We start from the raw sequence: 26,432 nt of genomic DNA, 5'->3' as shown, positions 1-26,432 counted from the left end.
CTGCACTCCAGCCTGGGCGACAGAGCGAGACTCCCTCTCAAAAAAAAAAAAAAAAAGTTAGCTGGGCATAGTAGCACACGCCTGTAGTCCCAGCTACTTGGGAGGCTGAGGCAGGAGAACTGTGTGAATCCAGGAGGTGGAGGTTGCTGTGAGCCCAGATTGCGCCACTGCACTCCAGCCTGAGCAACAGAGGGAGACTCCATCTCAACAACAACAAAAGCACGGGGGTAGGGGAATGGAACTGTTTGCAGGGATCTTGTTTGCATCAAGATTTGAACAAAACAAATGTAAAAAGACATTGTGAGACAAAGGGGAAATCTGAATATTAACTGGATATTAAATAAAATTAAATATTGCTAATTATGTTGGGTATGACAATGGAATGGTGCCATTTAAAACATAACGCTGTATTTTAAAAAGAAAGGTAGTGAAGAAACAAATGAAAGTGTTAAGCAACTATTGAACAAATACTTTTAAAAACGTGTATTCCTACCTAACATCTTAAAGCAAAATAAATCAAAGAGAATAAAAATTACATTTGAAAAAGTAAAACCACAAAAGTATGTGTGTGTGTTTAAATAACCCTGGTCAAGAAGAACTTTGTAAGCATTATACCAAATGCAGAAACCTTCAAGTACAATCTTGGCAAATATTAAACCTTAAATAACCATTTGACAAGATGGTCAATATTGGCCGGGCACAGTGGCTCAAGTCTGTAATCCCAGCACTTTGGGTGGCCGAGGTGGGTGGATCACTTGAGGTCAGGAGTTTGAGACCACCCTGGCCAACACGGTGAACCTCCATCTCTACTAAAAAAATACAAAAAATTAGCTGGACGTGGTGGTGGGTGCCTGCAGTCCCAGCTACTCAGGAGGCTGAGTCAGGAGAATTGCTGGATTCTGGGAGGCAGAGGTTGCAGTGAGCCAAGATTGCACCCCTGCACTCCAGCCTAGGTGACAGAGCGAGACTCTGTCTCAAAAAAAAAAAAAATGGCCGGGCGCAGTGGCTCACATCTATAATCCTAGCACTTTGGGAGGCCAAGGCAGGCGGATCACCTGAGGTCAGGAGTTCAAGAAGAACCTGGCCAACATGGTGAAATCCCATCTCTACTAAAATACAAAAATTAGCCAGGCGTGATGGCAGGTGCCTGCAATCCCAGCTACTCAAAAGGCTGAGACAGGAGAATTGCCTGAACCCAGGAGACAGTGGTTGCAATGAGCCAAGATCGCACCACTGCACTCCAGCCTGGGCAGCTGAGCGACACTCTGTCTCAAAAAACAAAAAAAGCTCAGTATCTTTAATTTATAAATAGCTCTTGCATATTAATAAGAAAAAGTAACAAAGTGAGGAAAGAACATAAATAAGCAATTTGAAAAAGAATACTTATGGGTAATAAGCAGGAACAAATATTCAAATTTACTTATAGCCAAAGAAATGAAAATTAAATTGGCAATCATATACTACTATTCACCCGTGGGATTAGCAGACTATACACCTGGGGTAAGTGTGTGTGTTGGAGAGAGTGAGAAGACCACCAAGAAGGGCTTCAATGACACAACTTCCTGGAAAACCATTGCCAATAGGTATCAAGGGTTTTAAAGAGGTTCATGTCATTTTCCTATGAATCCCACACTTGGAAATCCCGTTGGGAGTGGTGGCTCATGCCTATAACCCCAGCACTTTGGGAGGCCGAGGCAGGCGAATTACCTGAGATCAGGAGTTCTAGACCAGCCTGGCTAACATGGCGAGACCCCGTCTCTACTAAAAAAATACAAAAATTAGCTGGGCATGGTGGCACATGCCGTAACCCAGCTACTCGGGAGGCTGAGGCAGAGGAAACACTTGAACCTGGGAAGCAAGGGTCGCAGTGAGCTGAGATCGCGCCACTGCACTCCAGTCTGAGACGGAGCGAGACTCCGTCTTGAAAAAAAAAAAAAGAATATCGGAGGCCAGGCATGGTGGCTCCTGCCTGTAATCCCACCACTTGGGAGGCTGAGGTGGGTGGATTGTTTGAGCTCAGGAGTTCGAGACCAGCCTGCGCAACACGGCAAAACCCTGTCTCTACAAAAATATTCAAAAAAATTAGCCAGGCATCGTAGTGCGTTCCTGTAGCCCCAGCTACTTGGAAGGCTGAAGTAGGAAGATTGTTTGAGCCCAGGAGGTCGGGGCTGCAGTGAGCGGAGACTGCGCCTCTGCACTACAGCCTGGGGGACAGAGTGAGACTCTGTCTCCAAAAAAATAAATAAATAAATGATATAAGGCAAAAAGGTCCAAGTATAAGGAAGCAAACAAAGTGCTCAATAAGGGAGTTGTTCAATAAAATGGTTATTTCCATAATGGAACACTATGCAGTCATTAAAAATAATCATGCAGTTGTATATTTAACATGTAAGGTACAATAATTTAAATGAAAAAGCATGACTTTAATGGTTCCATTTTTCTGCACTCACATATCACAACACACATGCATACGCAAAAAACAGTCTACAGAGAACAGTTTAGAAGGATTTATACTCAAGTATTTTAAGTGGTTACCCTTCATTGGGTCGTATCACGTATTTTTAAACAGCTTTATTGAGATATAATTCACATACCATAACATATACCCAATTAAAGTACACAATTCAATCACAATGTAATTTTAGAACATTTTTAGCACTCCAAAAAAAGCCTCATACGCATTAGCAGTTATTTCTCATTCCTCCCCCAACCCTAGGCAACCACCAATCTGTTTTCTGTCTCTATGGATTTGCCTATTCTGGACATTTTTTTTCCCTGTGTGTGAAATCTGCCACAAATATTCTGGACATTTCATACAAATAGAATGACATAACATGTGTTTTGTGCCTGGCCTCTTCTGAAGGCATGGCCTGCCCCTTCACACCTGTGGGATATCTCGTCAGGTGAGATGAGAGACTGAGAAAAGAAGTAAGACAGAGACAAAGAGAAACAACAGTGGGCCTGGGAGACCGGCACTCAGCATACCAAGGATCTGCACCAGCACCAGTCTCTGAGTTCCTTCAGTTTTTATTGATTATTATTTTCATTATCTCAGCAAGAGGAATGTGGTAGGACAGCAGGGTGATAATAGGGAGAAGGTCAGCAAAAAAAACATGAGCAAAGGAATCTGTGTCATAATTAAGTTCAAGGGGAGGTACTACGTCTGGATGTGCACGTAGGCCAGATTTATGTTTCTCTCTGCCCAAACATCTCAGTGGAGTAAAGAATAACAAGGCAGCATTGCTGCCAACATGTCTCACCTCCCGCCACAGGGCGGTGTTTCTCCTATCTCAGAAGTGAACAAATGTACAATCGAGTTTTATACCGAGACATTCCATTCCCAGGGGCAGGCAGGAGACAGTGGCCTTTCTCTATCTCAACTGCAAGAGGCCTTCCTCTTTTACTAATGCTCCTCAGCACAGACCCTTTACGGGTGTCAGGCTGGGGGACGGTCAGGTCTTTTTCATCCCACGAGGCCATATTTCAGACTATCACAAGGGGAGAAACCTTGGACAATACCCAGCTTTCCAAGGCAGAGGTCCCCGTGGCTTTTCGCAGTGCATTGTGCCCCTGGTTTATTGAGACTAGAGAATGGTGATGACTTTTACCAAGCATACTGCTTGTAAACATTTTGTTAACAAGGCACGTCCTGCACAGCCCTAGATCCCTTAAACCTTGATTCCATACAACACGTGTTTTTGTGAGCTCAAGGTTGGGGCAAAGTGGGTGGGGCAAAGTGGCTGGAGCAAAGTTACAAATTAACAGCATCTCAGCAAAGCAACTGTTCAAGGTACAGGTCAAAATGGAATTTCTTATGTCTTCCCTTTCTACACAGACACAGTAACAGCCTGATCTCTCTTTTTTCCCCTACATCTTCCATTTAGTATAATGGTTCTAAGGTTTATTCATGTTGTGGCATTTATCAGTACTCATTCCTTTTTATTACTGAATAATATTCTGTTGTATAGATACACCACGTTATTTATCCTTCATCAGTTGATGGACATTTATTTCTACGTTTTGGTTATTACAGATAATGTAGCTATGAACCTACAAGCTTTTGTGTGGACAGTTTTCATTTCTCTTGGGTCATCAGACTTTTTTTTAAATTACCTATTATCTTCTAGTTTTGGGGGTTTTTTTGGGTTTTTTTGTTTTGTTTTGTTTTGTTTTTTTACAATAAGCACTTATTACTCGCACAACTTGAAAGGCTCAATACTGGAATACTGCAAATCTTAGTCAGCATCAAGCACTTGAGTTCCTGGGCCATGAAACAAATCAAGGCTGAACTGATCACAAATGAAATATTTGTACACAGAATCAGCCTGGGGCTGTCACTGCAATCCTGGTTGGCCCCCAAACCAACATGCTATGTGGCTGGCTCTAGCCTCTGTCCTATACATCCAGGAGACGAGAACATTTGCAAGCACTCGGCCCATCCTTTGCACTCACTTGTGCTTGAATTGCCCCAGGATCAAAGGGACAATTATAATGTTGATGACAGTAGCAGCTACCATCTATGGAGTCACTGTGCCAATCATATCGCTCCCAGTGAATTCTAACCTAATTATGATCCAAAATGCCCACAAGGCAGGACTTGTTATTTTGTTCTACTTTCATAGATGAGGAAACTGGGTCCCAGAAAGAATGAGTGTGCTATAATGAAAAATATTTAATCAAATCCTTGAATCTCTTGAGTGATATGAGCATCTTTTGTTATTCATAATGAGTCCCTTTCAATCATACCCGAGTTTATGCTAATTAAGTGACTTTTGTGGGAAGAGGGTGGTAGACAGTTTCAGGATAGGGGCAGGTCACCAGAAAAACCAGCCAGGTGATTAGAGAGTTGGAATTTTCAGCCCCATCCCCTGGACCTTCAGGGAAGTTAGAGGAGCTGGATGTTGAGTTCAATCACCAAATGGCCAATCAGTCATGCCTACCTAAGGAAATCTCCAGAAAAAAACACCTAAACGATGGGGTCTGGGGAGCTTCTGAGTGGAGCTCATTCTGACTCCATAAGGACAGAGGCTCCTGCATCTGAGGCCCTCCAGACCTCACCCTATGCATCTCTCCCATGTGGCTGTTCCTGAGTTGTATCCTTTAAAACATATCAGTGATTGCTTAAGTAAACAATCCTGAGTCCTGTGAGTCACTGCAGAAAATGACTGAACCTGAAGGGCGGTGGAAACCATCAAATCTGTACTCAGCCAGACAGAAGTGCCAGGGCACCCCTTTTGCAGCTGGTGTCTAAAGTGGGGCCATCTTGTGGGACTGGGCCCTCGTCTGTGGGATCTGTGCTAACTCTGAGAGTTAGTGTCAGAATTGAGTGGAATTGTTGAACACCCAGTCAGTGTCAAAGAATTACAGAACAGCTTGGTGTGGAAAATGTACTTGGTGTCAGAAAAAAAAAAAACACAAGACGAGTCACGCCCAAGGGCTCAGGGCTCAGCCACTGGCCCCTGTGGGTAATTGCCAACTGTTCTCAACCCACCACAGCACCCAGCCTGGGTTCTGAGATAGAGGCCTAAGAGGTCTCCACGCCCACTAAGAAAGGGCAACCAAAGCGGAAGAAGAAAAACAGGACAGTGTGGGGGCCCAGGATGCGAGATGAGAGAGTATGGCAGGAAGGACAGAGGGCCCCACAGCAGACACCGCCAGGACGTTGAGTGGAGTGAGAACCCAAGAGCGACCAGAGGATCTAGGAACACGGAGGCCCCATCCCAGGCTCCTGACCAGGGGACTTTCAATGCCGCCAGACTGGAGTGGGCTGAAGACGAATTGGGGAAGACCACCACATAGTCAGGATGGTGGACTGGGGGAAGGGGCAGGGGGTGTGTTTGGCTGGAAAATACACATGGGAAGCTTTTGGGGTGTTGACAATCTCCCATTTGTTGACCCAGGTGGTGGCTGTATATTAAACTCCATATTTACTTTCATAATTTTTTCAGAATTTGACAATAAAAGATTAGAAAAGCGAGATTAGGAGAGGGGGAAGTAGAGAAGGCAGGTGCAGACCTCCTGTTCAGGGAAGTCTGGCTGAGCTGGCCCTGGGCTCTGGGGCCAGTTGAGTGGGAGCCACTGGCAGGCTTTTGGGATGGGGGAGGATCAGACATGCCTTTTAGATAGCACCACATCCCAGAAGGGAAGGGGAGGAAAGGAGGAGCCCCGTGGCACTAATCAAAGTAAACAGGGGTGGAATATGTGAGTGTATGAGCTCCCAGCACTTTGGGAGGCTGAGGCGGGCAGATCACCTGAGGTTGGGAGTCTAAGGCCAGTCTGACCAACATGGAGAAACCCCCTCTCTACTAAAACACAAAAAAATTAGCCAGGTGTGGTGGCACATGCTGGTAATCCCAGCTACTCAGGAGGCTGAGGCAGGAGAATCGTTTGATCCCGGGAGGTGGAGGTTGCGGTGGGCCAAGATTGCACCATTGCATTCCAGCCTGGGCAACAAGAGCGAAACTATATATATATGTCTCTCTCTCAAAGAACAAGTCCCACAATCCATCCAAAAAAAAAAAAAACCCAAACCAAAAACTTGACATTAACAGAATCTTTCAAATTCCATCAAATTATGCTTGTAGAAAATTATGCATTGTCCTCCTTATTTATCATTTCTCATCCATATTTATGTCAACCTGGGCTCCTGGAATGACCTGTGTTTTTAAATCTATACCAATCACACCCTATTTTAACCATCAGGCTGGCTCTGCTGGAGACAAAAATACTCCCAATACTCCCACCACCTTGTTATAGAAACACAACACAGCCAAGGCCAACCCTTCTGTAGCAAGTGGAAGAGCTGAGATCGGCCCTGAGGAGCTCACTTTTTCACCCCTCTCAGAGAACATTGGACAGGGGCTGCCTTTAATAGATACCATCTTGGTGGTGGCTCACGCCTGTAACCTCAGCACGTTGGAAGGCTGAGGTGGGCAGATCACCTAAGGTCAGGAGTTGGAGAACAGCCTGGCCAACGTGGCAAAACCTCGTCTCTACTAAAAATACAAAAATTAGCTGGACATGGTGGCGCACGCCTGTAATCCCAGCTACTCAGGAGGCTGAGACAGGAAAATCACTTGAACCTGGGAGGCGAAGTTTGCAGTGAGCCAAGATCGCGCCATTGCACTCCAGCCTGGGCGACAGAGCAAGACTCCATCTCAAAAAAAAAAAAAAAAAAAAATTAGGTACCATCTCCTCAAGGTCATGTAAGGTATATGCCCTTTTATTGGGCAAACACACAGGCTTTATCTGCTCCAAAAGAGTGGAAAGTCTGGAACAGATCCCAAAGAACAGGATCGTGTTCTCAAGTGACCACATCACCACCCAGCCATGGGCCCAGGCCACCACCACCCAGAGGAAAAGAATGAGTATCAACTTCCCTGGGAAGAGATGCACCTCAACATGACCGGTGATGTGGTAGTGTGATAGTCAACAAGTGGAAAATCTTTCATGATTAAAATAGAAAAAGCAGAATTCCAGAAAGCTCACTAAATAGGTATTTCTGGGCTGGGCATGGTGGCTCACGCCTGTAATCCCAGCACTTTGGGAGGCCAAGGTGGGTGGATCACCTGAGGTCAGGTGTTTGAAACCAGCCTGGCCAACATGGTGAAACCCCATCTCTACTAAAAATACAAAAATTAGCTGGGCGTGGTGGTGCATGCCTGTAACCTCAGCTACTAGGGAGGCTAAGGCAGGAGAATCGCTTGAACCCGGGAGGTGGAGGTTGCAGTGAGCCGAGATCGCGTCACTGCACTCCAGCCTGGGAAACAGAGCAAGACTCCGTCTCAAAAAAACAAAAAACAAACAACAAAAAGTAGGTATTTCTGGGGATAAACACCAGTATAAATTAGTAAGAAATCTGAAGCATGGAGTCTTTTAACAGGTTAATGGCTGTCAGATAAACTGACAAAACAGAATTAAGGGGGGTCAAGTCAAACCTGGTGGAAGTAAACAGGGGAACAGTGTGGGTAACGTAACAGCAGCATGCCAGGACGGACACTTCTTACTCAGGTGAGATTAACATCGCTGCACTGGCCGCAGCCCCCACTGGTTTGAGGCCTTACCAGGTGACTTTACACCCATTACCTCATTTTGTACTTAAAAAAAAACCCTGCAAAAAAAAAAATTATTATCTCCACTTTACTAGTGCTGACACTTCACCAATGTAGGGCTCTCAGTGACTAGCCCAGGGTCATGCACAGCCCATTTTAGCAGCCACCTTGGACTTGAACCCAGCCCGGTCTGTCTGACTCAATGCCTATAATCTTAACCTTTCCAGCAGCTGCTTCTTTGTCAAATAGGTCCTCCTGCAGGGTTTCACAGCCCAGCCCCTTACTCAACAAGTATTTACTCACAGGCCTCAGGAACATCAGGCAAGTAGGACAGCAATGAAGAAGATGCTGACCTTGACCTTGACCCTACATCCATGGTATGAGCATTTTAACTGGGGGAGGTTTGCAAAGTTCTCTTAAACTGTCTACTGCATGCTCTGTAAGCATTTTCTTATGGATAACTAAACCTCATCTTAAAAATAGTTGAGACATTACAACCTGTCACAAAAACTCAGACAAAATGCTTCTAGTTATCTTGAGGTTTTACAGCTTAAATTTAAAATACCACCACATTTTTCTCAGCTTTTGGTGCTAAGACAAAAAACAGCTAAGTTTTCAACTGATACCTACTTTTCTAGAACAGCAACTCTCCTTTTATTTTTCCTCCTTTAGGAGTCTGTGCTGGTTAGGACAACCCAGGGAGCACCTGTAAGGAGGACCTTCCCCACCCAGGGCACACCAGGAGAGCAGCCCTGCCAGGGAGGTGGCAGGTCCAGCCTCCTCCTTGGGGCCCACACTTTCTCATAGGCCCAGCAGCAGCCAAACACAGACAGAGCCACGTGTGGCTTCTGTGTGGCTCCCGATCTCAGGCAAGGGTAGCTGGTCTGAGGTGCTCTCCTCCTGCTTCCCCCTCAGCAGCTGAGGTGCCCATGGCGTTCTCATCCCACAGGCACAGCAGGGTGAGGCAGCCAACTGTGCTTACATGGATCTCCCTGACTGACTCCCTTTGAGCTCTTGCACATGCTAATTTGTAAATAAATATCAAGAAAACAAAATGATATTAAAATCCCCTTCTCATTCAACACAGTAAGGATACAGTCTAGGAAAGGGGGTCTAGGACTGAACAGCCCTGTGCTTCCCATCTGATTAACAAGGGTGGCCAAACAGGGCTAAGAACCCAAACCATGGGGAGAAGAGGGCAGGTTTCCACTCAAGACTTTCTGATCAAACCACCAAACACCCCCGGTCCTCCTAGTTGCTTTGAATTTAATAATATTCCTAGGCTCTGTAAGTTACTGGCATTTTCATTCATATTTTCAATTCTTCCAGAATCAATATTTTTATAAATGGCTTTTAGGTCCAGTCTGAAAAGTATGTAAATGTCTACACTGTATTTTATTTCCCATATTCTCCAAATATCAACATGACCAGTCTTCTCAGATGATCGCAAAATTGAAATGACATCTTTAAGGTGGCCAAAATAATTGTTATGATGTTTCTCCCTTTAGTTAAGATTCAGTTTATTTTGTAGTTTTACTTAACCCAGTGAAGAAATTTAAAATTTCACAGTTGAATTATAATGGAATATTTAAGGATCAAAATGAACTAGAACCAAACACGACCTGGAGAAATTCCAACTTTTCCTTGGAGCCAACCGGCACGTGATCCTTTCATGGCCAGAGCGGCCGCTTATACTCACTGTCAGATTCCAGTTGATCTGGGGGATCCTCATGTGCAGGTTGAGACTGAACATAATCAGCAAGACGCCAGTCACCACAAACGCACTGCAGCTCACAAACTCAAAAAAGTAGAGGCCTTCACACGGGGAGCACGCCATGATGGTCTCTATGCAGATGAATGCAATCAGGGCCAAGATCTAGGAAGAAAATTGGAAACATATATGTATGTATATATTTAGTATACATCTGTGGACATATGTACCTGCCATGCTTATATAACACTGAACAACAACATACTGCCACTGAGTTTTCCGCTGGGGACAGCAGTGTAACTGTCGGAAATCAAACCTGCTTCAATTCTTACATAAAGAATAGGTGCAGGCATCTTAATGAAAGGATCAAATTACTAATGTAAACAGTGAAGGCCCCACCACATACACTGAAATCAATCTGGTGTGATGTGGCCCCTGGGTGTAAACTGCTGGCCCTTGGGAGGAAGCAGAAACATCTCTACAATGTTTCTAGGTCTTCTCCTGCCACCAGTAAGTAAGTGGGTGTTGCCTATGTGTGTTTCTAATTCATGGTCTCTACCACAATTATCCCAAACACTGGGAGAGCAGAATTCTGATGGGGTCTGACTTATGCCATCTGCAGTTACCTTGGTGGCTCCTGCTAAAGTCACACAGGTTAACTGGGACTCCTGATGGCTTTAAAACAATGATTGGTATAATCTCCTCTTCCCCCTGTTAGGTGAGAACAAGAGGCCCACCTAATTAATTCATATGGTTTTAAAAAATATATTTTTTGAACTTAATCACAAGAAGATGGCAGCTTATTAAAAAACATTAAGAAATCTACCAATAATAGAATAAATTTCTAGGCTGGGCACGGGGGCTCATGCCTGTAATCCCAGTACTTTGGGAGGCCAAGGTGGGTGGATCACCTGAGGTCTGGAGTTCAAGACCAGCCTGACCAACATGGAGAAACCCCCTCTCTACTAAAAATACAAAATCAGCCAGGCGTGGTGGCACATGCCTGTAATCCCAGCTACTCGGGAGGCTCAGGCAGGAGAATCGCATGAACCTGGGAAGTAGAGGTTGCAGTGAGCTGAGATCGTGCCATTGCACTCTAGCCTGGGCAACAAGAACGAAATTCCATCTCAAAAAAAAAAAAGAATAAATTTTTTTCTTAAGGACCAAAGTACCATTCTGGCAGTATGTCCTAAGAGTTCACAGACCAAAAAATCAAATAGATATCAATGGAAATTACCAAGTGAACTTTTAAAGGGGGATTTCAGGAGAAGGAGGAGTCCCAAAGGCAGAGTTAATGGCCCTGTGATCAAAGACAGGTTTCCAGCACCTAAAGCCAGATCAGTCTCAGGCTCCCGCTCCGCTCAGTTCAGTGGCATCTGAAGCCTATGCCGCTGCTTCCAGGCTGGCCTCCACCTCAAAGGTCAAGGAAGCAGAGGCAGGCAGCTCTGTGGTCCTCTAGAGACTTGTCCTTTAGAGCTTGTGAGAAATGCAGAATCTCTGCTTCCTCCCCTTGAACTACAGAATCAGAATCTGCTTTCTGATGAGATCTTTAGATGATTAAAGTGCCAGCAGCATCTAAGGCACGGGCTGTTCTGGAGCCTTTCTCCACCTGCTGAAGTCCTACTCATGCTTTCCAATGCTCCACTTGATGCTGCCACCACCTCCTCCCCATGTCTTCCCTGACTGCTGCTCCCTATCAGACATCAGCTTATCCCACCCTCTCCCAGGAAAGCTGGTTCACCTATGATTGAATTCTATCCTTACCATATTGCAGCCTCTGCCTCCTGAGCTTTTAGGGGGCAGGGCAGTCCATCCCCATCTACCCCCAAGGCACCAAGCACAGTAACTTGCACATAGCCGGTAGATGGGGGCTGAATGAGCCATTAGAAAACCCACATCTACAGTTCCTGGTTGACTGGTCAGTGTCTTCAGGTGAATGGAAGGGTGGTTCTGCCTTTCCCATTGTCAATACTTCTACACAGAACCTCTTTCCTAACAATATGTGTTTTTTTCTAAATCAACACATTAAAGACACGGGTCTTCTTTGTCAAAGGATACAAAATTTCAGTTAGACAGGAAGAATAAGTTCAAGAGATCTATTGTACAACATGGTGACTTAGTCAACAACAGTGTATTGCATTGTATTGTTAAGAGGAGATTTTAGGCCAGGTGCAGTGGCTCATGCCTGTAATCCCAGCACTTTGGGAGGCTGAGGCAGGTGGATCACCTGAGGCCAGGAGTTCGAGACCAGCCTGATTAACATGGTGAAACCCCGTCTCTACTAAAAATACAAAAATTAGATGGACATGGTGGCGGGCGCCTGTAATCCTAGCTATTTGGGAGGCTGAGGCAGGAGAATCGCTTGAAACCCGAGAGGCGGAGGTTGCAGTGAGCCGAGATCGTGACACTGCACTCTAGCCTGGGTGACAGAGTGAGACTCCATCTCAAAAAAACAAAAACAAAAACAAACAAACAAAAAGAGTAGATTTTAAGTGTTCTCACCACAAAAAAAAAAAAAAAAAAAAAAAAAAGGTAAGTATGTGAGCTAATGCACGTTACCTCGCTGGATTGAGCTATTCCACATTGTAAACACATTTAGAAACATCATGCTCTACACAGTAAATATAGAAATTTTTACTTGTCAATAACACAGAAGATATGGGTCTTTAAATATACACACTGTGCTTCACCTAATGGCTCTTCTTATAATTTTCTATTGCACCATAGACTTTAATTCTCCATCTGAATTACATGCCTAACTTGCAATCAATTCACAAAAGAAATAGTTCACATAAGGGAAACTCCTAAACTTTCCCCTTTTTTTCACCCCAGTAATCAGATCTAGTAATCTTGGGCAAGAAATAACACACTGTACTGATGAGTTACAAATGTTTCTGGTATGCTAACTTCAACCATATTTGTGTGGGAAAGTAACATCTACATTCTTAAATATTAACATAAAAATGGCTTCAGGGATATGCAAATCTAATAGACCATTCGTTGTGGCAGTGAACAAAACAGACAAAAAATCCTGCTCTTAGCTCACAGTCTAATAAAGGAGCTTTTTTTTAATTACATTTAAAAACAGAGTGAGTTAAACAGTGATAAGAACGAAGGACAAAAATGGAAGCAGGGAAGCTGAACAAAGCATAGCTGGGGCAAAGGTGTTTGAAAGTTTAGACAGAGACCAGGAAGAGTGGCTCACGCCTGTAATCCCTTTGGGATTACAGCACTTCAGGAGGTTGAGGCGGGTGGATTGCTTGAGGCCAGGAGTTCCATACCAGCCTGGCCAACATGGCGAAATCCTGTCTCTACTAAAAATACAAAAATTAGCTGGGCATGGTAGCACATGCCTGTAATCCCAGCACTTCAAAAGGCTGAGGCGGGTGGATGGCTTGAGGCCAGAAATTCCAGACCAGCATGGCCAATATGACAAAACTTTGCCTCTACTAAAAATACAAAAATTAGCCAGACGTGGCGCTGCACACCTGTAATCCCAGCTACTAGGGAGACTAATGCATGAGAATCCCTTGAACCTGGGAGGCAGAAGTTGCAGTGAGTGAAGATTGTGCCACTGCGCTCCTGCTTGGGTGACAGAGTGAGACTCTGTCTAAAAAAATTTTAACATAAAATAAAGTTTAGGGTGGGCGCAGTGGCTCACAGCTGTAATCCCAGCACTATGGGAGGCCGAGGCGGGTGGATCACATGAGGTCAGGAGTTCGAGATCAGCCTGACCAACATGGTGAAATCACTAACTGCGCATGGTGGCGCACGCCTGTAATCCCAGCTACTCGGAAGGCCGGAACGAGAGAAATGCTTGAGCCTGGGGGCAGAGGTTGCAGCGAGCTGAGATTGTGCCACTGCACTGCACTCCAGCCTGGGCAACAGAGTGAGACTCTGTCTCAAAAAAAATAATAAAAATAAATAAAGTTTAGACAGAGTGTCCCTGGAGGGTGCTAGCTGAGACAGAGTTGCCGAACATATAAGGGACAGCTGTCTGGAGAAAGAGCACTGGAGGCAGAGGGAGGAGCAAGGTGAGATCCCTGGGAAGGGGGTCAGGTGGCCCCTAGGGAGAATCACAGGAGGGAGGTCAGACCCAAAGAGCCCTTGGGTGCAATGAGGTATGTGGCTCTCACTCTGAGTGTGATGGAAGCACCAGATAGTGGCAGGATCTCCTTTGGGTCTTAAAAGGGCCACCAGCTACTACATGGAGAACAGACTACAGTGAGGACAAGGGCAGAAGCTGGGAGGAGAGTGAGAAGACCCTTGCAACAATGAATAGGGCTGACCTATTACCTTGCAGAAATGACTTCACAGGTGTGTGACTGCACAGGCTCAGTCAGAAAAGTTAGCATGGTTCCTGCCTTGCTCTCTCTTAGACCACTCATGATGGGGAAAAACCAGCTGCCATGTCTTGAGGGTATTCAAGCAGCCCTATGGAGAGGTATAAGTGCCAAGAACTAAAGCCTCCTGCCAATAGCCATGTTGAACAAGCCATCTTAGACACGGGTCCTTCAGCCCCAGGCAAGCCTTCAGATGACATAGCCCTAGCCAAAAGCTTGACTGCAACCTCCTGAGAGAACTAGAGCAAAGCCACCCCCCAAATTCCTGACACACAGAAATGAAAAGAAAAGAAAGATCTGAATCTTGTTTGTTTGCTTTTTTAAGACAGGGTCTTCCTCTGTCACCCAGGGAGTGCAGTGATGCAATCATAGCTCACTGCAACCTTGAACTCCTAGACTCAAGTGACCTTCCTACCTCAAACTTTCGAGTAGCTGGAACTACAGGTGCACACCACCATGCCCAGATAATTCTTTATTTTGTAGAGACAGGGTCTCACATAGGCTGGTCTCAAACTCCTGGCCTCAAGTGATCCTCCCGCCTCAGCCTCCCACAGCACTGGGATTACTGGTCTGAGCCACTGTGGCCCACCTAATATGTCTTGTTTTAAGTCACAAAGTTTTAAGGTAATTAGTTATGCAGCAACAAATAATATATCGGGGAGGGAAAACTCTTGTTGTTATAAAACATTAATATTCTACTCATTACTCATTGATTACAGGTACGTACAAATCAAACACCTTATAGGCACTTCTCGCTTTTTATCATTTAGTTCCCCAGCACAACCTTATGAGGTAGATATTAGCCCCATTTTACAGATAAGGAAATTAAGGTTCTGTGACATATAGACAGCAAGAAGCAGTGCCAGGATGTAATAGCCAAGATTTGATTCTCAGTCTCTCCAGTTCTTACTGCCTCACTATGTTATTTCCCTATTAGCTTCTCACCCATAAAATTATACCTGCCTCCTTCCCAAATCTCAAATGGTCACTGTGTTGAAAACCCAAACAAAAATATATGTAAAAGGGCTCTACAAATGACAAAATGCTACATACAAAATAAGAAAATAACATGTTATAACCTACACCTATTTAAACCATAAAATACCTATCATACATCTTATTTTGTAGCCCACTTTTTCTGCTAAATAGTGTATCCACAGGTATGTCCACATATAGATGTTACTTTTAATAATTACATAGTATTCATATGTAATTACATAGACAGATACATAAATACACACATATACACCTCTATACATGTACCACAATTTAATTGATCCCTGGATAGGCATTTAGATGGTTTCTAATACTCTGCTGTTACAAGCAAAACATTTTTTTGTCTGACATTGGACACAGCAAAATGTCAACATTTTCTCTAGCACAGTGAAATCTAATCATTGCTGAAATAAAAACTACCTATTGACCAAGAAAGGCTCAGATAAAGTGATACTAGAAGCCAACAACTTCAAGGGAACTAAAGAGTCAAAAATAGTTCAACTTATAACAACCTTGAAGTGAGCAAATGTCACGTGAACAAATTATACAGAGATGTCCAAAAAGATGTATATAAGAAAAAACTTTTTTGTTTGCTGATAATGAGATTATGGATGCCCTTGGAGAGAGTCCTTTCCAGGTGGCACCTACAAACGGACCAGAGTAAATATTTTCATATTTGATAAGTAAACTGGGCCAGGCACAGTGGCTCACACCTGTAATCCCACCACTTTGGGAGGCCAAGGCAGTTGGATCGCTTGAGGCCAGGAATTCCAGACCAGCCTGATCAACACAGTGAAACCCTGTCTCTACTAAAAATACAAAAAATTAGCTGGGTGTGGTGGCACATGCCTATAATCCCAGCTAGGCAGGAGGCTGAGGCATGAAAATCGCTTGAACCCTGGAGGTAGAGTTTGCAGTAAGCCGAGATCGCGCCACTGCACTCCAGCCTGGGTGACGAAGGGAGACTTCATCGCCAAAACAAACAAACAAATAAACAAAACCAGAATTGATATTAACAGGTTGTCAGATTTCCACAACTGTGGCAAATTACGATTGGCAGCATCAAAAAGCAGGAAGAGAAGGAAAGAGAGAGGACTGGCTGATGAAGTTACCATAATAGTCGTCCTTCCACTCTAACTTTCTGTCACAGCTTCTTGTGCCAGGCAATAATGAAATAGCGATTTTTGGTTTTGTTTTGTTTGTTGCCAGAGTCTCTGTCGCTAAGGCTGGAATGCAGTGGTGAGATCTTGGCTCAGTGCAACCTCTGCCTCCCGGGTTCAAGTGACTCTCCTGCTTCAGCCTCCTGAGTAGTTGGGATTACAGGCACCTGCCACCAAGGCCGGCTAATTTTTGTACTTTTAGTAGGGACAGGGTTTCGTCATGTTGGCCAGGCTGGTCTCAAACTCCTGACCTCAAGTGATCCATCCACCTCAGCCCTGCAAAGTACTGGGATTACAGGCATGAGCCACTGCGCCTGGCCACAGTGGGCATTTTTGGCATTCAGCTAACTGGAAGTTGAGTGAGGGATACATTAAATTTGGGTTTAGCTGCTGGTTCCACGTGTGGTTAAGCTACCGTAGCACTCCCAGTGGAGGAATGGCTTTCACATATGCTCTGACACCACTGCACAGGCTCATCTGACATTATGACAATGGAACAGACCCCAAACTTCATGAGATAAACTGTCCTATGATGACCAACTAGAAATATGTGGGTAGTGGAGGAGAAATAGGGTTTGAAACATATGGAGCCAGAAGCTTGTCTGTGGGAAATTCTTCAGATCATCAAATGCATAAAATTGTAAGTAGAGAATTCTATTGTCATCAGTGCCTAAACGAGAGTTGTGTCTTATCAGGAAAATACTCAATAATGTAGTGTATGCAACTATAAATGTACTACACGTTTTCTCCCTTTTTTGATGGGAGCCACAGGAAATAGAATTTATCAGAATTCCAGGGTGTGTAGGGCACAAAACTGTGGCAGTACTATAAACAGCAAGTACTTCTTATTTTTATTATTATGTCGAGATGGAGTTTCGCTCTTGTAGCCCAGACTGGAGTGCAATGGCATAATCTTGGCTCACTGCAACCTCTCCCTTCCGGGTTCAAGCGATTCTCCTGTCTCAGCCTCCCAAGTAGCTGGGATTACAGGTGCCCGCCACCACGCCCGGCTAGTTTTTGTATTTTTAGTAGAGACAGGGTTTCATCATGTTGCCAGGCTGGTCTCGAACTCCTGACCTCAGGTGATCCACCCGCCTCAGCCTCCCAAAGTGCTAGGATTACAGGTGTGAGCCACCGCCCCTGGCCAACAGCCAAGTACTTCTGTGCAGGAGTTTGGAGTTTTATGTATCCCAATGTACCAGATCGCATCTTGATACAGCTGATGAATTTTAAATTGACAAAGTCTGACAATCCCAAATAAAATGGCACACAAAATTGCTTCCAACTCACTGAAACAGCATGAAGAAACAAGTGTTCAGCGACAAACTCCTACACGTGTTCATCAATAAATCAGTGAATGGGGCCTCAGAACTTATTGATTGTATAACGACATGATGTTGCTCGAAACAATGTAGTGGCGACCTAAAATCTGAACTGCACTTGTGTACACCGAAATGTCAGGTAGACTTTGTATACTTTTTCAGAATTACTGATCATACTGAAGTTCAAATCTACGAAGGATCTATTGCAGTGGAGGCCAAAACAAAAACAGAAAGAAAATGCTTTTTAAATTTGTAATTGATTGTTTCCTGTTGGATGTCAAAAGAAGGCCCCCCCCCAAAATCTGTCATTTAGTGTGTTTCTTATTTTAAAACAATATTCACTATTGTACCTGTCTTGTGTTTTTGTCTTTCTTTTTCCAAAATCAAGAGTCTTAAGCTCCTCAAAACCTGTACCTACTGCTAGGTTTGGACAATGAAGTGTGAGTGGGGGAGACACCTGTGGTGACCCTTGGCAGCAGCCTTTTGGAACTACAGACAGTTCCACCATGTTCCTTCCCTGCCACAGCAGCCTGCAATGTTCCAGATACAGGGCAGGGGAGGGGAATGACCAACAAACACATAAATAGATGCTCAACTTCACTTCCAACAAGAGAAATGCAAACTGAGGTACTCTTTTCACTTACTTGATTCATAAAAATTATAAAGTGATATCCCATACTGGTGAGAGAATGTCAAATCAGGCCATTTTCCACACTGATGGTGAGGGTACAGACCAGCATGGCATGCAGACATTGATCTCCCAATCCTTGTCAAAATTGGCCGGGCACGGTGGCTCATGCCTGTAATCCCAGCACTTTAGGAGGCCAAGGTGGGCGATCACCTGAGGTCAGGAGTTCAAGACCAGCCTCGCCAACATGGTGAAACCCTGTCTCTACTAAAAATACAAAAATTATCTGGGCATGGTGGCAGGCGCCTGTAATCCCAACCACTTGGGAGGCTGAGGCAAGAGAATCACTTGAACCTGGGAGGTGGAGGTTGCAGTGAGCTGAGATTGCGTCACTGCACTCCAGCCTGGGCAACAAGAGCAAAACTCCATCTCAAAGGAAAAACACGGCCAGGCACAGTGGTTCACGCCTGTAATCCCAGCACTTTGGGAGGCCAAGGCAGGTGGATCATGAGGTCAGGAGTTTAAGACTAGCCTGGCCAAGATGGTGAAACTCCGTCTCTACTAAAAATACAAAAATTAGCCAGGCGTGGTGGCGGGCGCCTATAATCCCAGCTACTCAGGAGGCTGAGGCAGAGAACTGCTTGAACCCGGGAGGCCGAGGTTGCAGTGAGCCAAAATTGTGCCACTGCACTCCAGCCTGGGCGACAGAGACTCCATCTCAAAAACAAAAAACAAAAAACTGTAACTGTGCACACCTTTTGACCCAGAAATTCTAGGACTATGTACCCTATGAATAAATGCACATGTATGATGCTGCACTGTGTGTCACATTAAAAAGCAACCAGACCGGCCGTGGTGGCTCACGCCTGTAATCCCAGCACTTTGGGAGGCCTAGGTAGCTGGATCACCTGAGGTCAGGAGTCCAAGACCAGCCTGACCAATATCGTGAAACCCTGTCTTTACTAAAAATACAAAAATTAGCCGAGTGTGGTGGTGGGCACCTGTAATCCCAGCTACTCGGGTGGCTGAGGCAGGAGAATTACTTGAACCCGGGAAGTGGAGGTTGCAGTGAGCTGAGATTGCACCACTGTACTCCAGCCTGGGCGACAGAGCAAGACTCTGTCTCAAAAACAAACAAACAAACAAAGCGTCCAGCAGGAGAGCCATGGTGAATAAACAACAGCGCATCTACAGACAGTAAGAAACACAAGGCAGAGAGATGGGGGATTCTGTGGACTGGCGGGGAAAGGGTCCAAGGGATACTTAGAGAAAGAACAGAGTACAGAACATGAGGCATAAAGTGACCCCATTTTTGGTGAAGAACAAAAAATAAGCATATTTGTGTTTACAAACACATTTATGTGCACTGAAGGATTTAAGCTAAACAGTAAAAAATCAATACCTCTCTATGGATTAGGATTGGGTGGGGAACAAGGGAATCACGGAGATTTTTCCTTTTTTAATTAACACTCCCGTAGTGTTTGAATATGTAAGAAATATGCATCTTCATACATATATATATTTATAATACATGCATAATATATACACATATATGTACACATTGTACATAACTGCATGTATGTAAATATATCACATGTATATATTATAGATTCAGGAAGAATCTATAGTAAAATATTGATAGTGAACACATCTATATGGTAGAAATGTGGATAGGTTTATTTTCATTGAGCCTGCTTTCATTTTCCAAAATTTCTACAAAGAGTATACGTGTTTTTAATTAGAAAAAAAATTAAATGCCCTATGTATGGACACTTTTTTGAAACATCCAGGTTATGAGTTAAATTTTAGTGACCTCTAAGAACCAATCCTTACTTGTTTTGAAACCATTCATGAATTTTCTTTTTTTTTTTTTGAGACAAAGTCTCGCTGTGTTACCCAGGCTGAAGTGCAATGGCGCGATCTTGGCTCACTGCAACCTCTACCTCCTGGGTTCAAACAATTCTCCTGCCTCAGCCTCCTGAGTAGCTGGGATTATAGGCATGCACCACCACACCTGGCTAATTTTTGTATTTTTAGTAGAGACAGGGTTTCACTATGTTGGCCAGGATGGTCTCGAACTCCTGACCTCAGGTGATCTACCCGCTTCGGCCTCCCAAAGTGCTGGGATTACAGGCATGACCCACCGCGCCCAGCCCGGTCAGGACTTTTTAAAAGTCCTTTTGGCCAGGTGCAGTGGCTCACACCTGTAATCCCAACACTTTGGGAGGCCAAGGTGGGTGGATCACGAAGTCAGGAGATCAAGACCATCCTGGCTAACATGGTGAAACCCCGCCTCTACTAAAAAAAAAAAAAAATACAAAAAAGTAGTCGGGTGTGGTGGCAGGTGCCTGTAGTCCCAGCTACTCGGGAAGCTGAGGCAGGAGAATCGCTTGAAATGGGGAGGCAGAGGTTATAGTAAGCCGAGATCGTGCCATTGCACTCCAGCTTGGGCAACAGTGCAAGACTCTGTCTCAAAAAAAAAAAAAAAAAAAAAAAAAAAAAGTTCTTTTAAAAAGTACACAGGCATCACAATTATAGCCTGTTTTCACAAAAGAAAGTCCTCTTTTTAGTCCGGATTTGATTTTGTCAGTCATCTGAGAAGTCAAAAACTTATCCTGTTTTTCCATCTAAAAAAGCAATCTATGACATCACCTAGAAATACATGAGCATCGCTTCTGATACACTGTTGGGGGTAAGGAAGGTGTGCGCAGGGCCAACTGTGAGGAGACTGGGGAAGAAGTTGGACAAAAGGGCAAGTGAGGAATGTGAACATCTGTCTCTCTGAGTGCTACTCAGAGAAGTTCAGGATCCAGCCTTAATCCCCCACACAAAACACCAGAGAACCTAACTTCAAACTATTGTTCTTTCTTTTTTAAAAAAAAAAATGAGTCTCACTATGTTGCCCAGGCTGGACTCAAACTCCTAGCTCAAGAGATCCTCCCACCTCAGCCTCCCGAGTAGCTGAGATTACAGGTGCACGCCACTACACCCAGCTTTGCTATTCTTTGGTTACTCACTAGACATCTGTGTGAGAGAAGTTGTGAAATCATTTGATAAAAGTGGTATTTTTATTTACAGTGATGGTGACCCATTGCTTTAAATGCACTTTCTCTGCATTCACTTGAATCCAAAGCAACTCTCATCCTATAAAAGACAGTCTGTCATTAGGGTTGTAGGAGTCATTAATGCTGGCTGCCAAATATTTGTGGTTCTCCACCATCCAGCACCTTCCCCGCATCCGTTGAATTTGTGTGGGGCCACAAGACTACTTCTGGCTAATGAGCTGCCAAGTGCATCACTTTCAGGTGGAAGACTTTGTTGCCAGTGTGAGATGTTCCAGAGACCTCCCTTCACCACAGTGCCCAGCAAGCTCTGAAATGTAGCTGCTCTATCAGCAGTGAAGACACATGGGCTAGAAAGAGTAAGCGCAAAAATGAACCTTGGTTGTTACTACCTAGTATTCTTGCTTTTCCCAACTGCTACGAGGATGGTGCCTTCATCTGTTTGGGAATGAAAATATTTTTCCTGGATCTGGGTTTTTCCTCATCATTAATATCTTAAGAAATCTTAGCACTTTGGGAGGCCGAGCCTGGTGGATCACCTGAGGTCAGGAGTTCAAGACCAGCCTGACCAACATGGTGAAACCCCATCTCTGCTAAAAATATAAAAATTAGCTGGGCCTGGTGGCACATGCCTATAATCTCAGCTACTCGGGAGGCTGAGACAGAAGAATCGCTTGAACCCGGGAGGTGGAGGTTGCAGTGAGCCGAGATCACGCCATTGCACTCCGACCTGGGCAACAAGAATGAAACTCCGTCTTAAAAAAAAAAAAAGAAAGAAATCTTAGCCCCCAGGCCGAGCACAGTGGCTCACGCCTGTAATCTCAACACTTTGGGAGGCTGAAGCAGGCTGATCACCTGAGGTCAGGAGTTCAAGACCAGCCTGGCCAACATGGTGAAACCCCGTCTCTACTAAAAATACAAAAATTAGCTGGGTGTGGTAGCGCAGGCCTGTAATTCCAGCTACTCAGGAAGCTGAGGCAGGAGAATCACTTGAACCCAAAATGCAGAGGTTACAGTGAGCCAAGATCATTCCACTGCACTCCAGCCTGGCTGACAGAGTGAGACTCTGTCAAAAAAAAGAAAAGAAAAGGAAAAGGAAAAGGAAAGAAAACAGAAATCTTAGCCCCCAGACACTATGTCCTAAACAGTGACTGAGGTTGCTGGGCACAGTGGCACACACCTATAGTCCTAGCTACCCAGGAGGCCTAGGCAGGAGGATCGCCTGTGCCCAGGAGCTTGAGGCTGCCTACCGTGAGCTATGATCATGGCTGTGTAATAGCCACTGCACTCCAGTCTGGGCAATAGTGTGAGACCCTGTCTCTTAAAAAAAGAAAAAGTAGGCCAGGCGCAGTGGCTCATGCTTGTAATCCCAGCACTTTGGGAGGCCGAGGTGGGCGGATCACGAGGTCAGGAGATCGAGACCACCGTGAAACCCCGTCTCTACTAAAAATACAAAAAATTAGCCGGGCATGGTGGCAGGCGCCTGTAGTCCTAGCTACTCGGAGAGGCTGAAGCAGGAGAATGGCGTGAACCCGGGAGGCGGAGCTTGCAGTGAGCCGAGATCGCGCCACTGCACTCCAGCCTGGGCGACAGAGCGAGACTCCGCCTCAAAAAAAAAAAAAAAAAAAAAAAAAAAAAAAAAAAAAAAAAAGAAAAAGTTCCTGAGGTTGGTGTGGACATTTGCCTTTATGTTTTAAAAGTCCACTTTTTTTTAAAGTAATATTTAGGCAAGTACTATCCCTTTATTCAGCTAAAATTAGCTGAGGATCTACTACATGCCAGGCACGATCCTAACTCTAGGGATGCATTGGTGAACAAGCTCCTTAGGGAGCAAACATGCTCCTTTTTTCTCTTGGTCTTGATTCCTTCTCTTTATCTATCTATCTATCTGTCTGTCTATCTATCTATCTATCCCTGATTTTTTTCTTCCTGATATATGCATTATTTCCATGACAAGTCATTTCAAATCTATTGAAGAGTATATCCCAATTTAATCATGACAGATATCACCTGGTGTCCTGCAGACTCCACAGTGGGAGCAGGTATGGCCTGTCCTCAGCAACCTCCCCACTCCCCAAGCCTGGGCTCAACCTCAGCCTCGCACTGGGTTCACACCCTCCTATGAACACAGGTCAGGTCCAGAGCCCGACTCCCTCCTCATGGGGGGCAGGGGCAGGGCTCTCACTGGCACTTGTCTGCTGCCCTTCTCTCCTGAGTATGGCTTCTTTCAGGGCCCCTAATCCCTGTACATGTCAGGATCACAGACATGGCCCCCCAGGCAAACAGGGTGAAGCCAGACAACTTCTCCCTCAACCCTGATCGTTCTGTGGCACTTGGAGACTCTTTGTGCTTAAGGTCTCAGTTCCAGTCCAGCCAACACACGCTATTATACACAAAAAGAACTAAACCAGGTTCGTGGCTCGGTGCCCAGGGAGGTATCGAGACAAAAAGTGCTGCTGGGGTTTGGAAGAGGGAGGATCAATGAGGGCTTAGGCAGCAGCAGAGGCTTTAGGAGGCTTCCCAGTCAACACTGAACTCAGGTGGTCTTAGAGGAAAAGCAGGAGAGAACATTTGTGTGAGATAGTGCCTAGCTTTCAAGATGTGTTCCTTGGTTGGCTGGAGGCGGGTAGAAGGTTGGGATAGAACCTAGTTCCTCACCAAAGTGCCTCTGTTTTATGTTTATACTCCCATTAGCAGTGGTTCCTAAAGTTTTCTGGCCAAAGAACAGAACATCTGTTAATAGCCTTCTCCTAAACTAATGTTCCAAGAAGACTAGTTTGCAAACCATTGTTCGGGTTTATACATTAGAAAAGCATTTCTGTTGTATTTAAAAAAAAATTTTTTTAAGGCTGAGACTACAGATGCAGCCTGGCCCTTTCCCTTACGGAGGAGCAGCCCCAAAGTGACACAAGTGTGCAGAGTGGTGGGCCCCGCAGACATACAGCTTTGGGTCTTCTCATACTAAGCCCCATGCTATTCCCACCTTAACTATATCCCTGGTCTTAGGGTATCAGGCACACCAGCATCTTAACAGTTCTGAAAAGCTTCACAGTAAAACCTGTTTACCTTTACTTAATATATGGATGTTACACAAGCACAGATTTCTTCCCCCTGCACACCTCTTAACACTTTGCACAGCCATGTCTGGAGGGAAACTAGTTTGGGAAACACAAAAGGCATGTGCTGGTCAATACTCAGCTTTGTCATGTCATGCACAATTTACAGAGTAAAAACATGGAAGCTCATTTACCCAGCAGGGGAGCAGCTATTAAGGACCCTGTTAACCTAGTGAAGGCCTACGAAGCTGAGTGGTGACCACACGAGCACACACAGCAGGGTTTAAAGTGTCTTCAGAACCAGAAGAAGCTCTAATCAACTCCAGCACATTCGAAATTAAAATGTCTCTATTCCTGTCAATACTGAAAAAATATCTGAAAGACAAGACAGGGCTTGTATTTAGCCACAGACGAAAAAGGCTAGTTGTTAACGGCTGCTGGAAGACCTCAGAATGCGCAGAACAGAGAATCCAGAGGGGGCAGTAGAGAGCAAGGCAGGGACTCCACTTCCGAAGCCAGCTCCTCTCTTAGCAACCAACAGGGGATGTTAAGATGGGCTCCTGGAGCCGGAACTACAGAAAAGGCACGAGGCCTCTCCCCACCATCTTTCACAGTGTTGAGATCGGGGGTTTTAAGCCACTCTTTATACACATGCTAAACAACAGATCACCTTAAAACATAAGTTCCCAGGCCAGAAGCCATTTATATGGTCTGAAAAGGGGGGCAAATAGTTATACAATGCCAGGCACCTTGGAATAACAACGGCTTCCACTTAGGGAGCATCAATAGTGTAAGGAAGCTACAGGGCTCTGCACTAGGCACAGTCCAAACATCTCTGATCCTCACGCCCGGACTCAGGAAGCAGGCAGCACCTCCATCGTGTGGCCAGGTCCCAAAGCTAGTTCCTCCCCTACCTCATTCTCCTAGATAAGATGCCTAACATATGACTTATCCAGAGTCTTCCCACCCCTTTCACCATGGGAAAAATCACCATGTATGATTTCTCTTCAAGGAAAGTAATACAAGACCTGGGGTAGCCAGTGCTGACAGTCTGACAAAGCCCACAACGTGACTGCTTATTCTCAAAGGGATTTAGCTGGAGTAATATCTTAATTTTTCTAAGAAAAAAAATCCATGAGTTTTTTTTCCCCTCCCAAGGGAGGCCATCCCATGAGGAAGATAAATTTAAAATATCACCCTCCTCTCCCTTGAGACAATCCAGCAATGAGCAAATAATATTTGGTTCTGAAACAAAGGAGCTAATTGTAGGTGTAAATTATTCAATCTGCAACCAAGGTGTTTGCATGTGATCGTTGGTTTCATTGCTTTTCTCTAGCAGCGCCCAAGCTAGGACCTGAGGGTAGCAAAGAAGTAATAGAAAACTACCTGCTCTGGAAGGGCAGAGACGGCCCTCAGGAGCTAAAGCCACCTAGGCTGGCCAGGAGGACTAATTAGTCAACAGTGATTAGTTGAGCAAAGGAGCCGAGGGGTGGAGGCAAGTAAGTTCCTCATTGTTGACAAGAAAAGGAGAAATGAGATCAAAGGGAGAGGCTTCCAAGGACTCAGAATGGTCAAAAGAAAACAGAGTGCAGGCAAGGCTGGGGTGCAGCAGAAGGCAGCAAGGTGTGCACCCCCAAAGGAAGCCCGCCGGCCTCTGCAGCCACACTCCACTCTTAAGTGGTGCTTACCGCAGACACCTGAAGGCACCATTTTCCACCAAGGACAGAAGTGTTGGGTTGTTGATGCCCCAAAAAGCTTGGTTGGGTCTGGGTGTGGCCTGTGTCACTAAGGCCTATTCAATCAGTGTCCCTGACAGATGTTTCAAGCGGGTTCTCTTTGTAAACAATTTTGCTATTCTGGAATTCTAAAGCCATAAATAAGAGTTGAACTTTGGACACTGCATTCAATTTCCATTTTTTGGCAAGATTCTCACCTTCAACATAAATTTTCATACTTAGAAGCATGCTCTAACACATACATTAAACCCGCAGGTTACCCATCAACAACGGCTGGACACTGTATCACAGGCTCCAATTAAAATAGGTTTATTTTTTGGTATCTAACTACTTAGAGCACACAAACAGGGTTATCCAATAAAGTGCA

General features: G+C 44.9%; 1 protein-coding gene across 2 annotated transcripts in view; it reads right to left on the bottom strand.

Moving 5' to 3' along the window:
- CMTM4 (CKLF like MARVEL transmembrane domain containing 4) overlaps nt 1–26,432 on the bottom strand; it is an 83,470-nt gene that overhangs the window by 11,759 nt on the left and 45,279 nt on the right. For both annotated transcript variants that reach the window (XM_030795793.1, XM_030795798.1), the window contains exon 2: nt 9,751–9,927. In XM_030795793.1, coding sequence (XP_030651653.1) covers nt 9,751–9,927 — 177 coding nt within the window. The remainder of the gene's footprint in view (nt 1–9,750; nt 9,928–26,432) is intronic.

The sequence above is a fragment of the Nomascus leucogenys genome, chromosome 2 (assembly GCF_006542625.1).
Source record: "Nomascus leucogenys isolate Asia chromosome 2, Asia_NLE_v1, whole genome shotgun sequence".
NCBI classification, from domain to species: domain Eukaryota; kingdom Metazoa; phylum Chordata; class Mammalia; order Primates; family Hylobatidae; genus Nomascus; species Nomascus leucogenys.
Note: the sequence above shows the minus strand (reverse complement) of the source record. Positions and strands in the feature narration are given on the sequence as shown.